The following is a 19,410-nucleotide window of genomic DNA, read 5'->3' as shown; positions in this document are numbered from 1 at the left end:
TGCTGCTGGATGCCATCAAAACACAAATCAAGCGTTTTTTAGCGGTTCAAATCCGTGAAATTTTAGAACAAAAAAAATCAGTATTTTCACCTAACTTGCGGCTATTTTGCTGGATGAGTCGAATGAAAATTGACCACTTTGTCAAGCAGTTTTGGCGTGACTTTCTACCAGTGATTTCACAAAACTGGACCAACTAATTTCTATATTTTTATGAAACGCACAAATTTTGGCTACTTTTCTCGAGGTTCTAGAATAAAAAATCTCAAAATAATGTTTTATTTCAAAGTTCGAGTGGTAGTAAACGTCATTTTAACTGCTCGAATGAAGTGGTCAATTAAACGCAAACCTCTTTCGTTCGACAAATCAAACGTCAAATCTAAAGATCCTGTCGAAAAAGTGTGAACGCATCCAAACATTGCATCCGCCAAAACTATCGAGCAGTTCGCTCGAATCAGACCAGGGGGCTGGCAACCCTATATCAATCCTATACGTTTGACAGTAGGCAACATCACGGGCCTTATTTAAATACGGCCCGCCTGACGTATACATGTCAGAAAGGGACAGAAAATCGTGTTATAAGCAGGAAGACAAGAGCAGATGATAGCATCAAAAACATGGCTGCCAGCCAGGCCCCTGAATCAGACCAACAAATCAGATAGTCTAAGGCTGTGAACCATTTTCTTTCCTTTATTTAACGTCGGTCTCTGTTCCGCAATCTAGTGTCAATCACCGACGAACATCGATTGCCATCCATTGACGGCAATCGAATGTGCAGGAAGGCAGCTTCCACACCTGCGTAGGATATCGCACCCATTCAACACACATGGGCCGTTGTGAACCATTTACTCGTGGTTAAAAGTGACATTTCGAAAGTTATATTGTATGTTCAAAATGCTGTATGCTGTCGATCGACCTGTTTCCGAGAAGAACTTAGCCAAGGTTGTCAAAATTTAACTTTTTGTCTGTCAGAAGTAACCACGCTCGGATAGCAGGGTTAATCTATAACTTTCCATCTGTCAAATTTTAACCAAAAGTTAAAATAATCCACCAAATGGTTCAGAGCCTAAACGTACCGCAAACGTCAGACTGTGCGTGAAACATGGCGGACTTCGTACTATCCTTTCACTCCACCGCAAAATCCTATAAGAAACTGTCAATCTTTTCTATAAGAGACAATTTTTCAAAGGTGCCGTCAACGCCAATTCCAGGGACCTGGCTGGCGGCCATGTTTTTGATGCTATCATCTGCCCTTGTCTTGATGCTTATAACACGATTTTCCGTTCCTGTTAACCATGTATACGTCAGGCGGGCCGTATTGAAATAAGGCCCGTGATGTTGCCTACTGTCAAACGTATAGGATTGATATAGGGTTGCCAGTCCCCTGCTTTATTCACATCAAGAGCAAATTTTTACTTTGTCGGAAGTAACATTCGCACCGATCCGAGAAAAATAAAGTTTTGTTTTGATGACCGAAAAGTTATTCTTATGAGTAGGTTGTGCGAGTGTTCGAACCGGACTAGTTTACGTTGATCTTCGTCAAGTTTCGTCTACAATTTGAACTTCTACATGAACACATGTCAGGCAGCCTTCAGGTTCAATTGTCTAAACTTATTATTATTATTATTTAACTTTATTAGGGAGGCTTTCAGCCTTGGGCTGGTTCGCCTCCATGGGCTAAACTTGGTGAGTTCGTTCCATTTTGTAATTTTTATCTTTTCAAACCAGTAACGTTGGGAGATCACCTTTTTGAGATGCGTTACTGGTATAAGATCTAACCCTAGTGGTGACAACTTCAAACTAGGTAATCAGGATTTTTCAGTAATCAAAGGATCACATTTTAGTCCTTGTTACTTTTATGATTTGATAATAGTGACAAGACTCGGCGTTCTGAATTTCTATATTGTATATTTCAAATCAAAAATATTGTTTACGTTCATAGATTTCACATAGTCTTCTTTGTCCTTTGTACTTCTACTTTTCCTTTCCCTCGTCTCTTTTCAGAAATCGAGTAATGGCGCTATAGCCATAAGTCATAAAAGGCTAGGACAAGAGTTAGTGCTCATGCCCCTACCGTCAGAAGAAAATGGAGCATCATTTAACCTTTCTAGCTTTGATCCTTCCAACGACCAACCAATCATATAATTATCAAATAATTGGATTCTGAAGCATCGTGTTTCAATTTTCGATTTAAACAGGCCCGATGTTTTCTGAATCATCTTGCCCCTTAAATGCTGCACAGTAGCCCTGGCCGTTTTGATATTTGTGACGCATCTTCGATGTGAAACATATATCAAATAGTCAAGGAAAATGATGTAGGTGTATATATCATTTTCCAGGATGCTTTCAAGAACTGGCTGTGTTGGTGTTAAATTAGATTAGATTTGATGACCAAAAAGTTAAAAGGAGGTTATCATCTGTCATGCAACCGAGTTATTAACGAAAGACAAACGATGAAGAGAATCAATCAAAATCAATTGCACCGCTTTGCCTCTAGTCCCCTCAGTTGAGAGCAAGCGTAAAGTTCTAGTTGGGGTATAATAGCCAAAGAAGAAAAATAAGAAGATTGCATTTTTTCTTTAAACCATTTGGCATAAATAGCATGAAGCATGTTTGCAAAACTGTGGCTACTCAAATAGAATATCGAATGAATCATGAAACTAATAGACAAATGCAGACAGGACCTCTTGAAATGTTAATCTAGATCTGTCCAATATATACAGCAAAACAAAAAAAACTTGTTTGTACAAATTGTTGTGAGCTTTAAAACAACAGTTCGTATTAAGAGTTGGTTGGAAATGCTAACATGAAGCCTCGCATGAAGCTTTAGTGTGATGATTTATTAGCTAGAGAATGATCTTTAGAAGAGGGTAGGTGGATAGTTCCGTTAGAGTACGGCAGTGTGAAAATTGAATAGAAGTTGAAAATGAGCGAAGGGCCATTAATGTCTCCAAGTCCACAGGCAAAAAATGTGCGTCCCTCTTTTTGCTCATAAACTGACTGCGGCTGTGGAATAGTTCTAGCGACGTTTTCATCACTACCTAAAGCCCCACGTTGCGAGAGCATTTCCAGTCGATGGTGTGTTATAATGCAGTTCTTCTTTACCCAACTATTGTGTTGCTCCTCTCGTCATGACCAACGTGATCATCTCAGAGAGAAGGCAGTAGGGTGGTTGTTGCGTGCTGTACCATCATCAGCATTGTTGACGGCTACTCCCGCCTTGAGTTGTTACATTCAAAGTGTTTTTATGTTACTTCATACGCGAAGTTAACGATTTTCAGAGTTGGTTGGAAATGCTAACATGAAGCTTTAGTGTGATGATTCAGCCGCAGTCAGTTTATGAGCAAAAAGAGGGACGCACATTTTTGCCTGTGGACTTGGAGACATACTTCAAGTCCCCGCGTACATCGTACGGGTTAGGCAAAAATGTGCGTCTATCTTCAAAAAAGAACTGTCGCATTAATGGCCCTTAGCTCATTTTCAACTTCTATTCAATTTTCACACTGCCGTACTCTAACGGAACTATCCACCTACCCTCTTCTAAAGATCATTCTCTAACTAATAAATCATCACACTAAAGCTTCATGTTAGCATTTCCAACCAACTCTGAAAATCGTTAACTTCGCGTATGAAGTAACATAAAAACACTTTGAAAGTTCGTATTAAGCAGATTGATCTGTAGGCTAACGGTCATTGCCAAACGTAGTCAGATTAAACTGGCATAAATGAACACGCTAAATATAAAATGATTAGAGGAAGAAAAAATCGATATTGATTTTTCAATCGTCAGAGTATAAACACTTTCTGGATCCTAGGAGCTGAATGAAAGGTGACACACTCGGAAGAAGTATTAGTTTGTTTACTAAAATGAACTATGCCCATTTTGTTATGGCAAGTTTTGCTATAAGAAATGCTCCTCGTGTTTATTAGCGAAATTCACATCAAAGATTGATTAATTGTGTAGGAAATCAGTTTGGCACGTTATTTGTGACCAGCATACACCTTCCGGTCGTATGAAACAGGTCAAAAACTGTAAAAATCCGCAGATAAAAGTTTTTGTTTTGAATTTCTGTATGGCAAAATAGTGAACTTTTCGTGAACATTAACGGCAAAGAACTCACCAACACTGGGAGACCTCGAGTTCCTGCCCTAGCAGCACACATCCCAACAAACAATTTGAGTTGATCAACAGCTGAATAAGCTATTTTTAAGCTGAAGAAGCTTATTTTTGTCTGAATAAAACTCGTATTCAACATTCAATATTTGCTGGGATGTCACTGAACAATTGTGGTTACTTGTGTGCCACTTATTCCAGTCACAATCAAGTTGCAGCAGCTTATTTCGATCGAAGTGTGCTGCTTGGGTGCCCACCTGTCATTTCCCTTCTCGTTCTGGATCAGCGTTTGCATGAAGTTACTGTTCCTTTCTTTATTCCCAGGCAAATCAAATGGGAATCACTTCACCATGAGTGACAAGTTGTCACTTCGCTTCGTTTTCACCGTTAAGTGACACCCATAAAAAACGTCGTTATCTTTGGTATTAAAGGGCGAACACGAAATTATTGCGACACCGAAAATGTCATGCCAATTTTCTTATAATGTTTAGAATCAAACCAAAATTTTAGGGTAGTTTTATACATATATTTACTTCAAAAATCAAAAGAAAAGTTAATCGATGGAGCCTTGAGTGTAAAATTGAACGCATTTTCGCTTGATGCCCTCCATCAAAGTCTTTACAGTGTCATCCGGTACCAGTTTCTCAGTTTTTTTTTTTCATTTTCTTACCATGTCCTTCTCGTCTTTGACTGTCTTCTTGCTCTTCCGAAGTTCCCGCTTCATTATTGCCCAGTACTGCTCCACCGGGCGCAGCTCCGGACAGTTTGGCGGATTCTTGTCCTTTGGAACAAAATGGACAGAATTGGCCTCATACCACTCCAGGACACTTTTAGAATAGTGACATGATGCCAAATCCAGCCAAAATAGCGGAGCTTCGTCGTGCTGCTGCAAGAACGGCAAAAGGCGCTTCTCGAGGCACTCAGATTTGTAGATCTCGCCATTTACTGTGCCCTTTGTCACGAAAGGCTCACTCCTCAGTCCGCAAGAGCAGATGGCCTGCCAAATGAGATATTTGGAGGCGAACTTCGACATTTTCTTCTTCTTAAATTTGTCGTCCACATCGAACTTGCTCTTGCCGGTGAAAAACTCCAACCCCGGAATTTGCTTAAAATCGGCTTTTATATACGTTTCGTCGTCCATCACACAGCAGCCATATTTTGTCAGCATCTTCTCGTAGAGCTTCCGTGCCCGAGTTTTAGCCGTCGATTGTTGCCGCTCATCGCGGTTTGGGAAGTTCTGTACCTTGTATGTATGTAGTCCAGCTCTCTTCTTTGCATTCTGGACGTAGCTCTGCGACATGCCGATCTTTTTAGCCAAATCACGGCTTGAGACGTTGGGATTTGCTTTAATCATCCGCTTCACTTCTTTTTGTTCTCCGGTCCCGGTTTTCTTCCAGCTCCTTTGCCGTGGTCCAACGTCAACCGCTCCTGGAACCACTTCAACACTCTGGAGACGGTTGAATGGTGAATGTTCAACATTTTTCCCAACTGCCGGTGCGACAGGTCAGGAAATTCCAGGTGTTTGGAAAGAATTTGTTCTCCCAACTCGCGTTGGTTCACCTCCATTTTCGTTGAATCAAAAAACACGACTTCGAGTTTGACAGCATGTACACAATACACATCAATGAGAAAGTGTGCAAAATTTGGTTGATTTTTACCCAATGGTAAAAAAGTTATGCCCTGTTGAATGTGTCGCAATAATTTCGTGTTCGCCCTTTATGGCAAATTACTGTTATGCCAAACGATATTCCCCTCCATATTTCTCATATCTTCCATCAATTCATCAAGGCAACCGCCAATTCCATTTGCAATAATACATTTCACTTTATTTATTTCCTAATATAGCTACTAATATGTCACTTGATCTGCGCTGCGCGTAAAATTCCAACTTCTGTCCACGTTTCGACGAATTTCATCCGCGCTTTTTTCCAAGCGAAGCGTTTCCAGTTTTTGCTTGTTTTTTCTATGATGACGGTTTCCGGAGCTGATTTCATGTGTCTTGGGTTTATGTTTTTGTTTGTTTGTTTTCTTCTGACATGATTGATTGAGTTACGTTGTATTATTTTTGTTACATTGTATGTCCAGTATTTACACATCTAGTAGACTGTTTAGCTATTGATCACATTGATTATGTTTCGTACCGTGGTTTGTATATATGAATCGGTATATGTGGAATGCATTAATTTCGCTGTCGTTATATGTGTATGTGTGTGTTTGTTGGTTCTGTTAAATGCGATGTATAATGGTAGGTTTTGGCGTGTACATTAAAAATTTTCTAAACACTAAACTTTAGATTATTGTCAACAAGTTTAACCCTCTTTAGTATCAGTCGCACCGGTGTGGACTTGCTTCTCTTCTCCTAATCAATCGTTCCGTGGAACACCAATTTTCTCCTAATCAGGACATTGCATAAAACACATTTAAAACATTTTCCCATTAATGCATATGATTACAGAATAATGATGGAACGGGTATTTGGTTATACTTTACACATGTAATAATTTGAACGCGTTTGACTGATTTTACAATCGAAGCACACGGTTTTCATTTCTCTCCAGTAAAGCTGGCAACTGGGATGCTGCTCAATACTCGGGAGGTTTTGGAACGAAAGTTTACCAATAAATTCTAACCGAAAATAAGATCAATTTGGATATAACTATGGCATATGGTGCGATATGGTGCTAATTAATACATCTGAGATTCAATTTTTCGTTTTCTTTTTCTTCGTGATATGTTCTCTATCCTAATTATATAACCGGCGCGTTTGTCACGTTCTTTTTTTTTGTTCAGCCTTGAACTCAATCGTTTTACGGGAATGAAATCAAAATATTCGTTTCCAACTGGATTTATTTAGCTTTGAGCTTTGCTTTGTTTCCATATTGTCGTCATACTTAAATTAAGTTTTTAACAAATTAAATAATTTTATCAGGAACGTAGAGCATCCTAACATTAAAGATAAACACAAATACTTGTACAGTATGGGTCACTATTAAAAAGGAAAATGCCTTCCACGTGGGACGTGATGATGAATTGATCAACAAAACATTGAAAACAAACAGCCTTCTGGGAAGTTCTGGAAAACTTATCTCCTCTCATACAACCTAAAATGTCTGACTCAGTCAATTAACATTTAAAAAAAATAACTATACAACAGGAATGTATGTTTGTCACATAGTTCTCCTACTAACGGAAGTTTTACCCTCAATCGCTGCTTTTCTTATAACAAATCAAATCCTGTCTATTAACTTCGTCCGCGCTCATTTCCTCAATGAACTCAATGTTGACTGCGTTGAAAAAGCAATGAATGATTCTTCCGGAATGTGTCGTCGATCTATCGTCTGAATGCCATCTAAATGGAAGTGTATGGTTTATGTTTGTCGATTAATTTGATGCGAGACGATTGAGATGCGGAATGATGTCTGCTTGTGGAGAGGTATTGTGTCCTCACTATTTTTGCTGTTGTTGTTCCTTTTTTTCTATTTAAACCTGAGCTGGTTTGGCCTTGCCTACGACCATGAGCATTTTCTGCAGGAATCGGGTGCTGCCAACTGGAATAAAATAGGGATGGAAACGGGAGAAAGGAGAAAATTAGAATCGTTCGAAAACGGTTTCCGTGTATTGCTAAATTGCTAGAATGGTGTTAGTCAACAAACTTCGAGTTTCGTTACACGATGTCAACGCTTGACTCTCTAATCACGGTGCATGAGTGCATAATCACAGTAATGTCGGTGCTGTTATTGCGGTGCTGGTATATTTTAGACGACGATAATGGTTTTCTTTTGTACATACAATGTTATAAACAGTAAGAGTAGAAGAAATAGATAATGAACAAATAACTTGTCATGAAACTAATGAACTGCGATAGAGGTTGCAACAATTTAAAATTAATAAAACTAAATATCTCTAGGGTAACAAGTTTTACAAGATTTAAAACACATGATGTGCACCAGAGTCGGGAGGCATATGAGACAATGCGATTTACATATGACCTGTTGTATGATTTAATGAAGTTGGACGGAGTAGAACAAATTATTGAATGGACGTAAGTACTTACTTTTTTAAACGTTAACTTCAATCATCAGTAACTAGCTGATCCAGGCATCATCAGATCATCTTCCCTGGCTACGACAAATTGACGATTGAAGTCATTGTTTAAAGAAGCACTAACGTCTGTTTGGAAATTTTCTCTTGAGTTATTTGTTATGGACACTCATTAAAATTTGTGCAGGAATTCTGCCATTTCCGCTTTCCATCTAATGCAATAAATTGTCTTCAATTTGTCGATACGCTGTAGCAGAGGCGCGTGCACCATCAAATATGTGGGTGGGACAAGGTACAATGGTTTCATAGAACCTTTTGAATATTTTTGGAATCGTGAACTGGTTCCGGAGATGTATGACCGGAACATGTTCTGGTTTGAAAATGCCATGAAACTAAATGCGGCCAGACATAAATAAAACCCATAATGTGACACATCAAATGACATGAGAATTCAAAAACCAGTTCCAAACACATCCGGCTATGTTCCGGCCGGGGGGAGGGGGAGGGGGCTAGTTATTAGCTAAGTAGGGCCAACATCCATCATGCGTTCATGACAATTCTTTTCTCATCGTATGAGTACTTTAGTCGGAATTTCTGTTAGTAAGAAAGGTCAGATTTTATCATTGGAGGAATAAATCAGTTTTTTAACAACGTTCTCCAAAAAATCGTGGGTGGGACAAAGCTTTGATACTAGAGATGCACTGAATATTATTATTATTAATATTAATTTGTCTCCAACACCATTTCGATTAGAAGTGACTTTTTACGATTTATTGAAAAATATCAAATACGCCATTTTGAAGAAAAAAAACTCACAAGATTCAAAACGGCTTAATTTTAGCATACATGTGAAAGGTTGTCACGCAAATCGGAGAAGGTCGAGTCAAAAGATAATCCATTCAGCGCTCATATGGATGTAGGCCAAGGGGTAAGTCACTCAGCACATTGTGCCGAAAATAGATTCGGCACAGCTTGGGCACATCGATCGGCACACCTTTGACACACATTCGGCACAATCTGGCACACATTCGGCACATTGGATTGTTGTTAATAAAATAGGAGCACTGCTAGACAACTGTCGTTGAAGTTGTTCCAAGGGGTTGGTCACTCTACACAGTGTGCCAAAATCAAACTTGGGCACACCCGGGTGCAGTCATTGGAGCTATTTGGCACCCATGGTTACAATTTTTTATGATCTTTAAAGCTACTGGCAACACTGAAATTTTTCTGCGCCTGCGCAGTTTGCATGTATCAAAATTTGCTATTGATGTTGCCGCAATATAATCAAATTATTCTCAAAACACAACCGTGAATCTCAACAAAGTCTCACCATGGATTCTCACAATCGTTACACCCGTGACGGTAGTTGCGTCCATATTTCCTCCTAAACGAAGAACTGCTGACAGCGGTATCTTGACCTGACCGAGGTTTCAGACCATGGCTACACGAACTAGCGATGCAGGTCCCACGACTGCGGCTGCTTCCATTGCTGCTGCTGGTCCGTCTTTTCTGACGACTTTTGGAGGAGACGGACCAGCAGAAGGAACAGCTGCAGCAGCATTGGAAGCAGCCGCAGCCGTGGGAACTGCATCGCTAATTCGTGTAGCCGTGGCCGACGCTGGAAATCTTGGGCCGGTCACGACAAACGGTGCTTGAGTTTTAATCGGAAAGTCAACAATCAAACAAAAACTATACCATCCGACCATTCGAACTGCTCGAATACAACCATGGCGGTTGCTGCTACACCAACCATTCCATCGGCCAATATATAATGTTTTCGATGTTCTCGTTGCTCCACGCACCGTTCATAGACCTGGAGGAGGAAAAGCGCAGCTTCATAATGAACGGGAATTTTGTGCCTTTGTGATCGATCGCGCTGCGGTTGCACTTCATGATGGCGTACACCGCCAGGTCTTCACTCGGGAACTCGATCTTTCCAAGGAGGAACGTTCCAATTTCAGCGGGAACATTCGCACTTGCGACGGGTGGCAGTCCTTGGTGGTGAATGCAGTCAGAAGCAGATCCTCGGACATACCGGGTGGGGTATTGAAGAAGTGGAGAAACTTGTTCGGGAATGGAAGCGATTGTTCTTGGAGGTGCTGTACACCTTGAAGATGATCGAATTGTCCGGCAGAGTATACGGGTTGGTGGACTCTGGCATATAGTTCTGCTTGGAAATTGCTATTTGAATTTTGCTACCATCATTTCCATTAATTCAATGTTGTTCAAGTGCTGGATGCTGCGTTCGACTGCGATGGCGTCTCCCATCTGGACCATGGCGGTACTGAGTCCGTAGACCATCATCACTGCGCCCTGTTGCTGTGCCGGTTGAATGAAGTTGGATGGTCCGTTTCGGGTCATCGGGTCGGCCCTTCGTCAGTCCGACGTGTGGTCCGGCCGATGTTGGTTTCCAGTTTTCCGACGGATGATACTCGGGCGGTAAAAAAATCGGTGCAAATATGTTTCCTTCGCCGGCTCCCAGAAGGGCTGGTTGACTAATGATTGACGTTCGTTGTGCGGGGTGGGACTTACGCCGGAAGGATCGTGTAGCAACGGAGCTCGTCAGTTGCAGGCATCCTTGAAGATGGAGTCCGTGTCGTTTTTGAAAACATTGAAAAACAAAACATAAACAAGAGCTGTTCAAATACCGGGTTGCCAAACAAGACATTATTCACAAGCAAACAAAAGTCAGTTCAATGACTTCTTGGCACTGCCTGTACAGCTGCGGCACACTGAGGTACACTGAGAAAAATGTTGGCACAAAATAAGTGTGTAGAGTGACCACCCCTTGAGTTGTTCACAACATTACGTACTGTTTAACTGTATATTCAGAAACATCCTCTAATTGAATATACCAGAGGAACTCAGACCAGCAGTTCACTTATAGATCTAAATACGAAATGTAGGTAATAGAGTGGGCTCAAGAGAAGAGAGGCAGTTAGTCAGACCCCATTTGCATCTTTAATTCAAATAATGCTGCAAATAACACAATACAAACTACAGAAGTCTATTCCTCATCCCCTATAGACGGTCTCTAACAATATTCCCCACCGGTTCCAACTCTTACCGGCCGCTGATAGCATAGAGGTAACTCTAAGACTAGAAGGTCCCGAAATAACGTGCTCAACTTTTTGGCCTAGCTCTGGTACTCTCGTCGGCCCCAAGCTGATCGATTCACCCCTCGAAACATAGGAAAATTCACTAACCCCTCGTTTAACCCCTCAAACATTGCGTAGTACTAAAATTTCGACTAGAATAGGGTACGTTAATCATTTGCTTGGGACCAATAGGCTAGTCAAGTAGTGAGCCAATTTAAAATCGTTAGTTTTGTATTGATTGTTGCTGATAGACCGTGGCTTTTAACGTCACAAAAGGCTAGGTTTCTGGTCTGCCTTTGAGGGCATTATAAAAGCCTAAAACACAAGACTTTTATTATCCTATGAACACAAAACACCTTAATGTTTTTTCAAGGTTTCAGAAATACCGGGTTGCTGGGATGGGTATTTTACAAACAATCGCAGCTTGCTCTATGACCGGAAAATCCTGCGGCACACTGACAAAAAAGATGACCAAAGATTGGTGTGCGGAGTGACCTACCAACCGGTGGAAACTAACGATTTCAAATTGGCTCACTACTTGACTAGCCTATTGGTCCCAAGTAAATCGATTAACGTACTCCATTCTAGTCAAAGTTCTAGTACTACACTATGTTTGTTTTGATTCGCTATGAAAGTTTGACAGATTAAATGAGGGGTTCGTGCATCGAATAGCTTGGGATCGAAGAGAGTACCAGAGCTGAGCCAAAAAGTTGAGCACGTTTCTTCGGGACCTTCTGGTATTAGAGTAACCTCTATGATTTAGTCAAGCTTCTGCATTCATTGTTCATCAGATGTCATTGCTGCTTTTTGAGATGATATCTATCGGAAACTACACCCCGTAACGTGGGTAGATCACCTTTTCGTGGTACGTTACGGGATGTAAGATCTACCACAGATTCCTAGTCCTGACTACTTCAAACTAGGGGAACAGGATATTTCAGTTATCAAAGGAACACATCTTAGTCCTTGTTACTTTTTTATGGAAGTCACCGAGTCTTGTCACTAATACAGGGTGTTCAATAAGTTCGAATACAACTTTTCATCGTTGTGTAGCTGCGCACCATGTGCAGTAGACTGATGCAAAATTAGAAATTTTCGCTCCACAGTGCTTAAACGGTTCCAAATTGGGTCCTGCTTAGCCTCTCAAAATTTGAACTACTTTAGTAAGAAACTGACTTGGCACAAACCATTTCAAGTTTATATGGGAATTACTATGGGAAAACTTATGTTTTTGGTCATATATATCTAACAATTCACCACATCACTATGCTTTTAAAAATGATAGCAGTAATTGTAGCAAATTTTCTCAGTTACAACTTTGTTGAAAACTACTTTTCAATCAAATGTAAGGAACAAAAGTTATTAATGATTCAAGTCTTATGTCCTATTATTATGATCATTTACCTGTTCAGCAGGCAACATTGGTGTTTCTGGTGCAAAGAATAGAGCACAAATATCATGTCTACTATGTCACACTGCAGAATACAGTGTTGCCCACATAACAGCTGCTTGATCATGCCATAAAATTATCAATCTCTTAAACAGTTAATTTGACATTTGGCTGAAAAACGATATTCCGCAAAGTTGTATCTGAGAAAATTTCCCGTGAGAATAGTTATAGAAATTTTCGAAAAATCAATATGGAAAATGGGTAGAAGACAATAAACAAAAAGTTTGGTTTTCCCATAGTAATTTCCATATAAGCTTCGAATAGTTTGTGCCAAGTCAGTTTCTTACCAAATGAGTTTAAATTTTGGGAGGCTAATCAGGACCTGATTTGAAACCGTTTGAGCACTGTGGAGCGAAAGTTTCAAATTTTGCATCAGTCTAAATTGTGCAGTATGTGTATTGGTATTGGTGTTTACCAAGGCATAAAAAATAACAAGGACTGACGTGTTCCTTTGATTATCCCTAGTTTGAAGTTGTTAGGACCATGCTTCGGTGGTAGATCTTATACCAGTAACACACCACGGAAAGGTGATCATCAGCGCTACTGGGCTATCCTGAAAGTTATTTCTGTATTCCAGTGAAAATGTCTTTAGACTACTTCCGGAACATTCAAAGTGTTTTTATGTTACTTCATACGTGTTACGTTTGCATTTAATAAAATGGACAAAAATTGTCTATTTTTCATGGGTTTACCTTCACCCGTGCTGACGAAACTACCCATGCAGCATCAATCATAGTAACCCATGAGTCAGCAGACAAAATTTGACAGCTCTATCAGTCGAACTCTAACCTTGATGGCAAAAACAGTGAAGCAACTCCGTTCAGAAGTGTGCGCGTTCAAAGAACGGCACCCCGCCGCGTCGAAAACGGACATCGTGCGGCACTTTGTGGACGACGTTCCGGTATCTACAACATCTTGGCACTATTAGACAACAATCAGAGCATCGAAAGAAAGCCCGGTCCCGGACGGCCGACGACCCTGAGCGACAAGAAGCTCCAAAGGATGATGAAGTGGAAGACCGAGGGAAAAGTGGCTACATCGCTGCGCGAACTCTGGCCGGGAGGTCGGTGCAAAAAGTACCTGACGAACATGAACATACATGTCAGGAAGCGGCAGCAGCTGAATAAGATGGTCAACTCGTTTTTCCCGGTGAATCGCAACGTGGCGGTGGTGATGAACGACGAGGCCTATCTCACACTGGGTGGCAACGACATTCAGGGCACTTCGTATTTTACTTCCCCCACGAAGGAAATGAGCTCCGAGGTGAAGTTCATTTCACACACCAAGTTCCCCAAGAAGGTGCTGCTGTGGCTGACAATCAGCGAAAAGGGGATGTCAAAGCCGCTCTTCTTTCGCTCGAGACTGGCCGTGAACGGGGAAATTTATAGTACAAAATGCCTGCCGGAAGTTGCGTCGTTCATCAAAGAATACCATAAGGGCGAAGACGCGGTGTTCTGGCCGGATCTGGCGTCGGTCCACTACTCGAAGCGATCGTTAGAGGAGATGGAGCGGCTGAATATCGATGTGGTACCCAAGTCGGCGAACCCACCCAACGGTCCCCAGAATTGGTTGTATAGGACGCCAATATTCAATAAATGTTCATTTTGGCCTTTTCTAGGCAAACATATTAATACTCACAATTTTCGACGAAAAACGCAACGGAACTTGATTTACTCAACACGCACCATACTATAAAATTGTGCTAGATGGTTTTCAAAGTGATAACAAGATGAAAAATCATCTTTATTTTGAGTAATTGAGCAATTTACTTCTGTTTACATCATATTTACGATGCAGCATTGATGGAGCCGCGAAATGAAATGAATGTATCTTATGAAAGTTCATCTGCAAAAGTCAAAGATGCACATCAGTCTGATCTTAAAAATGTTTTCTTCTTTAATTCGAATGTTATATTGGAAGGATTTTTCACAGGCTTGATAAAAATTATGATTTAACGCTAATTGTCACGAATTTTATATGCAGTCTGTCAACATTATCATCATCATGCAGTAGCGACATCTGTGTCGAGCTTTTACGGCAATCTCCCAATAGAGCTGGAAGTAGTGCGAACAGCTTTTGTAAACAATTACTTCTCTCGATGATTACTAGGAAATCAAGGCACGGCCACACAAACCAACATAACCATCATGTAAAGGAAGTCTTCTAGAAATATTTAAAAAAGAGGAACTGCATTCATCTTTGACTTGGGTATAGTCGCTTCGAGATCACGGACTACGATTTGGACAACCCTGGCATCCGGTGAACATAAGAATTGACACGGCATCTATGGTCACGTTTGGCCATCAACGCCAGTAGTCAATTAGGTCACCAGTCCTCCGTGCAGATATTTTCGTTGCTTCCAGAGTTGGAACTTGAAGGTTGAAGGGTGAAACAATCACAGGTGCTCAGGAAGTGACAGTTCACATCACACTACACACTAAAAATAATATCAGCATAATGCTCGATAATTCGAACACATTCATTCGAATCGAATTTATCCAAAACAAATTCGAGAAAATTAGGCAAATTTTATTGAAATTCGTTGAAAGAAATGTAGAACAGATTACTTTCTCCTACTTCCTCCTCGCCCATTAGTTATATTGGTACGTTACACCCTGAGGAGGGAACCACCACATGGGAAAAAATTAATTTTCATTAATCAAATATTGATGGAATTCTAGATAGAGCTGAAATTAGGGCGTAACAGCTTTTGTAAACAATGACTTCTCTCGATGATTACTAGAAAGTCAAGGCTCGCCCAAATCTTCCCCTACCCGATGGTTATATTGGCTTGCGGGGGCGTGCCATAAATTCCTAGAAATCATCGAGAGAAGTCAAAGTTTACAAAAGCTGTTACGTCCTAATTTCAGCTCTATCTGGAATTATTGACGAAACTTCTGTCGGGTGGGGTTCGCTTATGACAAGCCTTACATAAAGTGAAAAACCGGTCGAAAAGAGGAAAGAGGGGTTTTTTTCTTAAATTTCAGTAGATGTTCTTAAAGTCTGAGGTCAAGGTGTCATACGGCTTTGGCATCAACATTTTTAACTGATTTAGATGGCAAGCAACAGTATGTAATCGGTAGAGTGAATGTATGTTTAAGATTTCCGAGGTACAAGTAACAATAATATTAATAAATGAGATAGTAATAGCAATGTTAACAACACTGTCACGTTCTGTCAAGACAAAAAAAATCAAGTGACAGAAATATCTCTGTAAATATCGCTTGAAATCTGTCATTGAAAATGACATTTGTCAGCCCTGGCCAAGATCCCAATGACCACATCCGAAATGTTCCGAGTGCCTTTGAAGACGTCAGAATCTTTTTTTGAGTAAAACTAATTTGCAGTGTTTGGAAAAACTCAAATTTTATGCATGAGTTTAGGCGCCTATGAGTTTTGGCTTGCAAAATTCAACGTCGCAAAAATCACCGATGAGTTTTCAGGTTCAAAAATGCATTGCTTTATATTTTGGCGTTATTCATTGTTTGTGCATCAGGGGTTGAACAACTAACACAACATGCATAGGCATGATATCAATTGACGTTTGAGTGGTTTTTATAAGTTTAAAGCTGGAATGATTTTTCAGCGGTGTGAGTGTGAGTGCGTGAATATGCATGAGAATCTCAAGCGTGAATTTTGTTTGCCACATTCGCATGCGAGTTTATTCTGGCAGGGAGGCTCAATGAATGAGATTTGAGAATGATTTTCAGAACACTGCTGGTTTGAGACTTCAAAAGCAGATCATTTTTGATCACATTTAGCCTAAAGAGCACACACATGTTCTGGGTATCCTCGGAGAAGTGATCAGAATGTAACTTCAGCCAAAAATTATTATGCTAGACGTAAAATCACATGGAAAATTTGATGAAATGATGATTAGTGATCAAATTTAGTGTTCAGCACTTGATTCAGCATGACATTGAAAACAACCATGTTCCATTGACCATTGACCATTATCAGACTGATGATTTCTTGGCTCAAATTAAAAATATCCACACTACTACTTTTGAAACAACTCATGAGAATGGAGGTTCCCTTCGACTTATAAATAAAACCCGATACATGAAAGTCTATGCTCCAAATATGATGAAATAATTATAGAAAAATCTTTAACTTTTGAACAACTCACGTGAAATTAGGTTTAATTTAACATATCACTAATTTCAAATAGAAATTGCAAAGCTGCGTGTTTTCTAAAAACAATAAAATTAGCAGAACCGTTTTCCACATTGCCCCGGTGCATGCAAATCAATGCTCCAAATGTGCTGAAATTTTCACAGAATAGTCTCAAGTTCTTTTGAAACATCTCATGCGAATGGAGATTCAATTTGACTATTATATATTTCAGTCTAAAGCGGCAATGCCGGGTTATAAAGGGTGTCCCACACTAGGTCCCACATCAGCATTGCATCACAGAAAAAACGCTGTAGAAAATAACTCATTGGGTGTTTTCTCTTGAAATTTTGGGTAGAAGTAGTTTAGAGTGTATTGTTTACACTGAATTTTTATCGCTGTCAATTTTGCGAAGGTTGGAAAAAATGGCGTGACCCGAAAAGCAACGTCGCTAATTTATTTGGCGCAAGCACCTGGAAAATCCTCAACTCTCTCATCGGGACATCGGAAAACAACTCGGAGTCGTGCAGTCAACGGTGAGTCGTGTGATTAAACGTTACTACGAAACTCTGGGCATCGAATGGAAGTAGAAATGCGGTCAAAATGGATGTTCTATTAGTGCGTCACTTGAAAATTCATACATGTAAACCACACAAATTCAAGAAATATAGATCATTTAAAGTCAAAAGTGGACTTCCGGCAGCTTCCAGGGCTACTGTTTTTCACCGTCCAGCACAAGTTTGATTTTCCGGAGGAAGTAAGGAAGCAGTCACTACCGGGACTGTAAACGAGGAGATCTACCTCAAGAAGTGTCTACAGAAGCGTCTGCTTCCTTTGTTGAAGCAACACGAGGGCCCTACGATCTTCTGGCCGGATCTAGCTTCGTGCCACTATTCAAATGTTGTCCTGGAGTGGTACGAAGCCAACGAGTTCACTTGCGTACCCAAGGACATGAACCCCCCCCCCCAGCGCATCGGAACTAAGGCCCATCAAAAAACACTGGGCTATTATGAAGCAGGCACTACGGCAGCATCCCAAGGAGGTCAAACCTGAGGAAGACATGAAGAAAAACCGGTGGAAACTAACGATTTTAAATTGGCTTATACTGGACTAGCCTACCCCAACCAAATCGATTAACGTACGCCATTCTAGTCAAAATTCTAGTACTACACTATGTTTACTTTGATTCGCTTTGAAAGCTTGACAGATAAATGAGGAGTTCATGGATTTTCCTATGTTTTGAGGGGTGCATCGATTAGCTTGGGACCGAAGAGAGTACCAGAGCTGAGCCGAAAAGTTGAGCACGATTCTTTGGGACCTTCTGGTCTTAGAGTTACCTCTATGGTACTTGCTCGTCGATGGTCTATGTTCCATTTTATCTTTTACTCAGAGAGAATGACAAAGCATTCCCCCCTATTCTGCGAGTCACGTGACTCTCTCTCACCGGTGAGGTGACAATAGTCACCTCGTGTGAGGTGACTCTCCATTTGATTTGCATGGAGAGTCACCTCACACGAGGTGACAATTGTCACCTCACCGGTGAGAGAGAGTCACGTGACTCGCAGAATAAGGGGGATTATCTCAAGGGTGTTCACCCAATTTAGAAATTCATGTACACTTGAAGGAACATTTTGGAACATTGAAGTCAAATTTCTCAAAAATTAAAACGACTACACATGTGCTTAATGATCTTCAGGGAAACTAAAAACTTTTCCCAGAAGGAATTCTCGATCATTTTCTCTAACAACTAAAAAGTTTGAGAGAAAGGCATAAAGTCGCTGAAATAAGATTCCAGAAATGGTGACAATAAATCCTTTTTTAAATTTGGGAACCTCTACGACTTTGAACTTTTCAAAGAATATTTTTTGGCATAATTAGAAAAGATTGTCAGCTGGATTTTTCGATAATTTTTACCATATTCAAGATAATTGAGTTTAAACGCTATTTTTTCAATAAGCCATCAAAAATGGCGGACCATAATGGATGATCCCTAGGCACATAAATCATGCCTAAATGATGCTCTGTTTCTCTCGTGCTGCTTCAAATATGAACGTAAATTTCCCTAGCAGAAATCAAACTATAACAGGACATGCATGCATTAGTTGAACTTATCTCATAAAACTAGGTTAGTTTAATAAATGATTATCAGAAAAAAATAAGACGATAAAAACCTTTTCCATCTTCATTCACTTCTTCTCTTTCCCGTTTTATTTTTCGGGCTTTTATTTCAGCTTCGGCCGCACCACCATCATCAACTTTTGCAAACTCTGAGTGAATCCTCCTGCAAGCAAATTTCGATACAATCCAGCAAAAGGGTGTGCGCGTGTGTGTGTGAGAGAGTTGGATCGGGGATCGCACGAATAAAATCAACGGAAGATAGAGGTGTGTTTTGGTGTGCGTGTGTTGGATTCCGAGATTCAATCGAAAGAGATATAGAAATGGAAAAAAGAAAAGAAATATTGGTGTTTGTTTTAAAAAGCGCGTTTTGCCAATTAAGATTTTTGTGAGGTTTTTTTTTATCAGAAAAATGTATAGGGAAAGGGAATAAAATTAAAACAGTGCCAATAAGCAAGGCGTTAGATTTTCGAATGGAAAAC

General features: G+C 40.3%; 1 protein-coding gene across 3 annotated transcripts in view; it reads right to left on the bottom strand.

Annotated features, from left to right (window-relative positions):
• Nucleotides 1-6,322: 6,322 nt before the first annotated feature.
• The window catches only part of LOC135710803 (large neutral amino acids transporter small subunit 1), a 73,100-nt gene continuing 60,012 nt past the window's right edge, over nucleotides 6,323-19,410 (bottom strand). For 2 of the 3 annotated variants that reach the window (XM_065233491.1, XM_065233490.1), the window contains exon 9: nucleotides 6,323-7,659. In XM_065233491.1, the coding sequence (XP_065089563.1) occupies nucleotides 7,592-7,659 (68 nt within the window). In that variant the 3' untranslated portion in view covers nucleotides 6,323-7,591. Of the gene's footprint in view, nucleotides 7,660-18,984; nucleotides 19,095-19,410 lie in introns of all 3 variants that reach the window. The other variant, XR_010518447.1, reaches the window with a different exon arrangement.

The sequence above is a fragment of the Ochlerotatus camptorhynchus genome, unplaced genomic scaffold (assembly GCF_037179485.1).
Source record: "Ochlerotatus camptorhynchus isolate MF236.1 unplaced genomic scaffold, CSIRO-AGI_Acam_v1.1 ptg000402l, whole genome shotgun sequence".
NCBI lineage: Eukaryota > Metazoa > Arthropoda > Insecta > Diptera > Culicidae > Ochlerotatus > Ochlerotatus camptorhynchus.
Note: the sequence above shows the minus strand (reverse complement) of the source record. Positions and strands in the feature narration are given on the sequence as shown.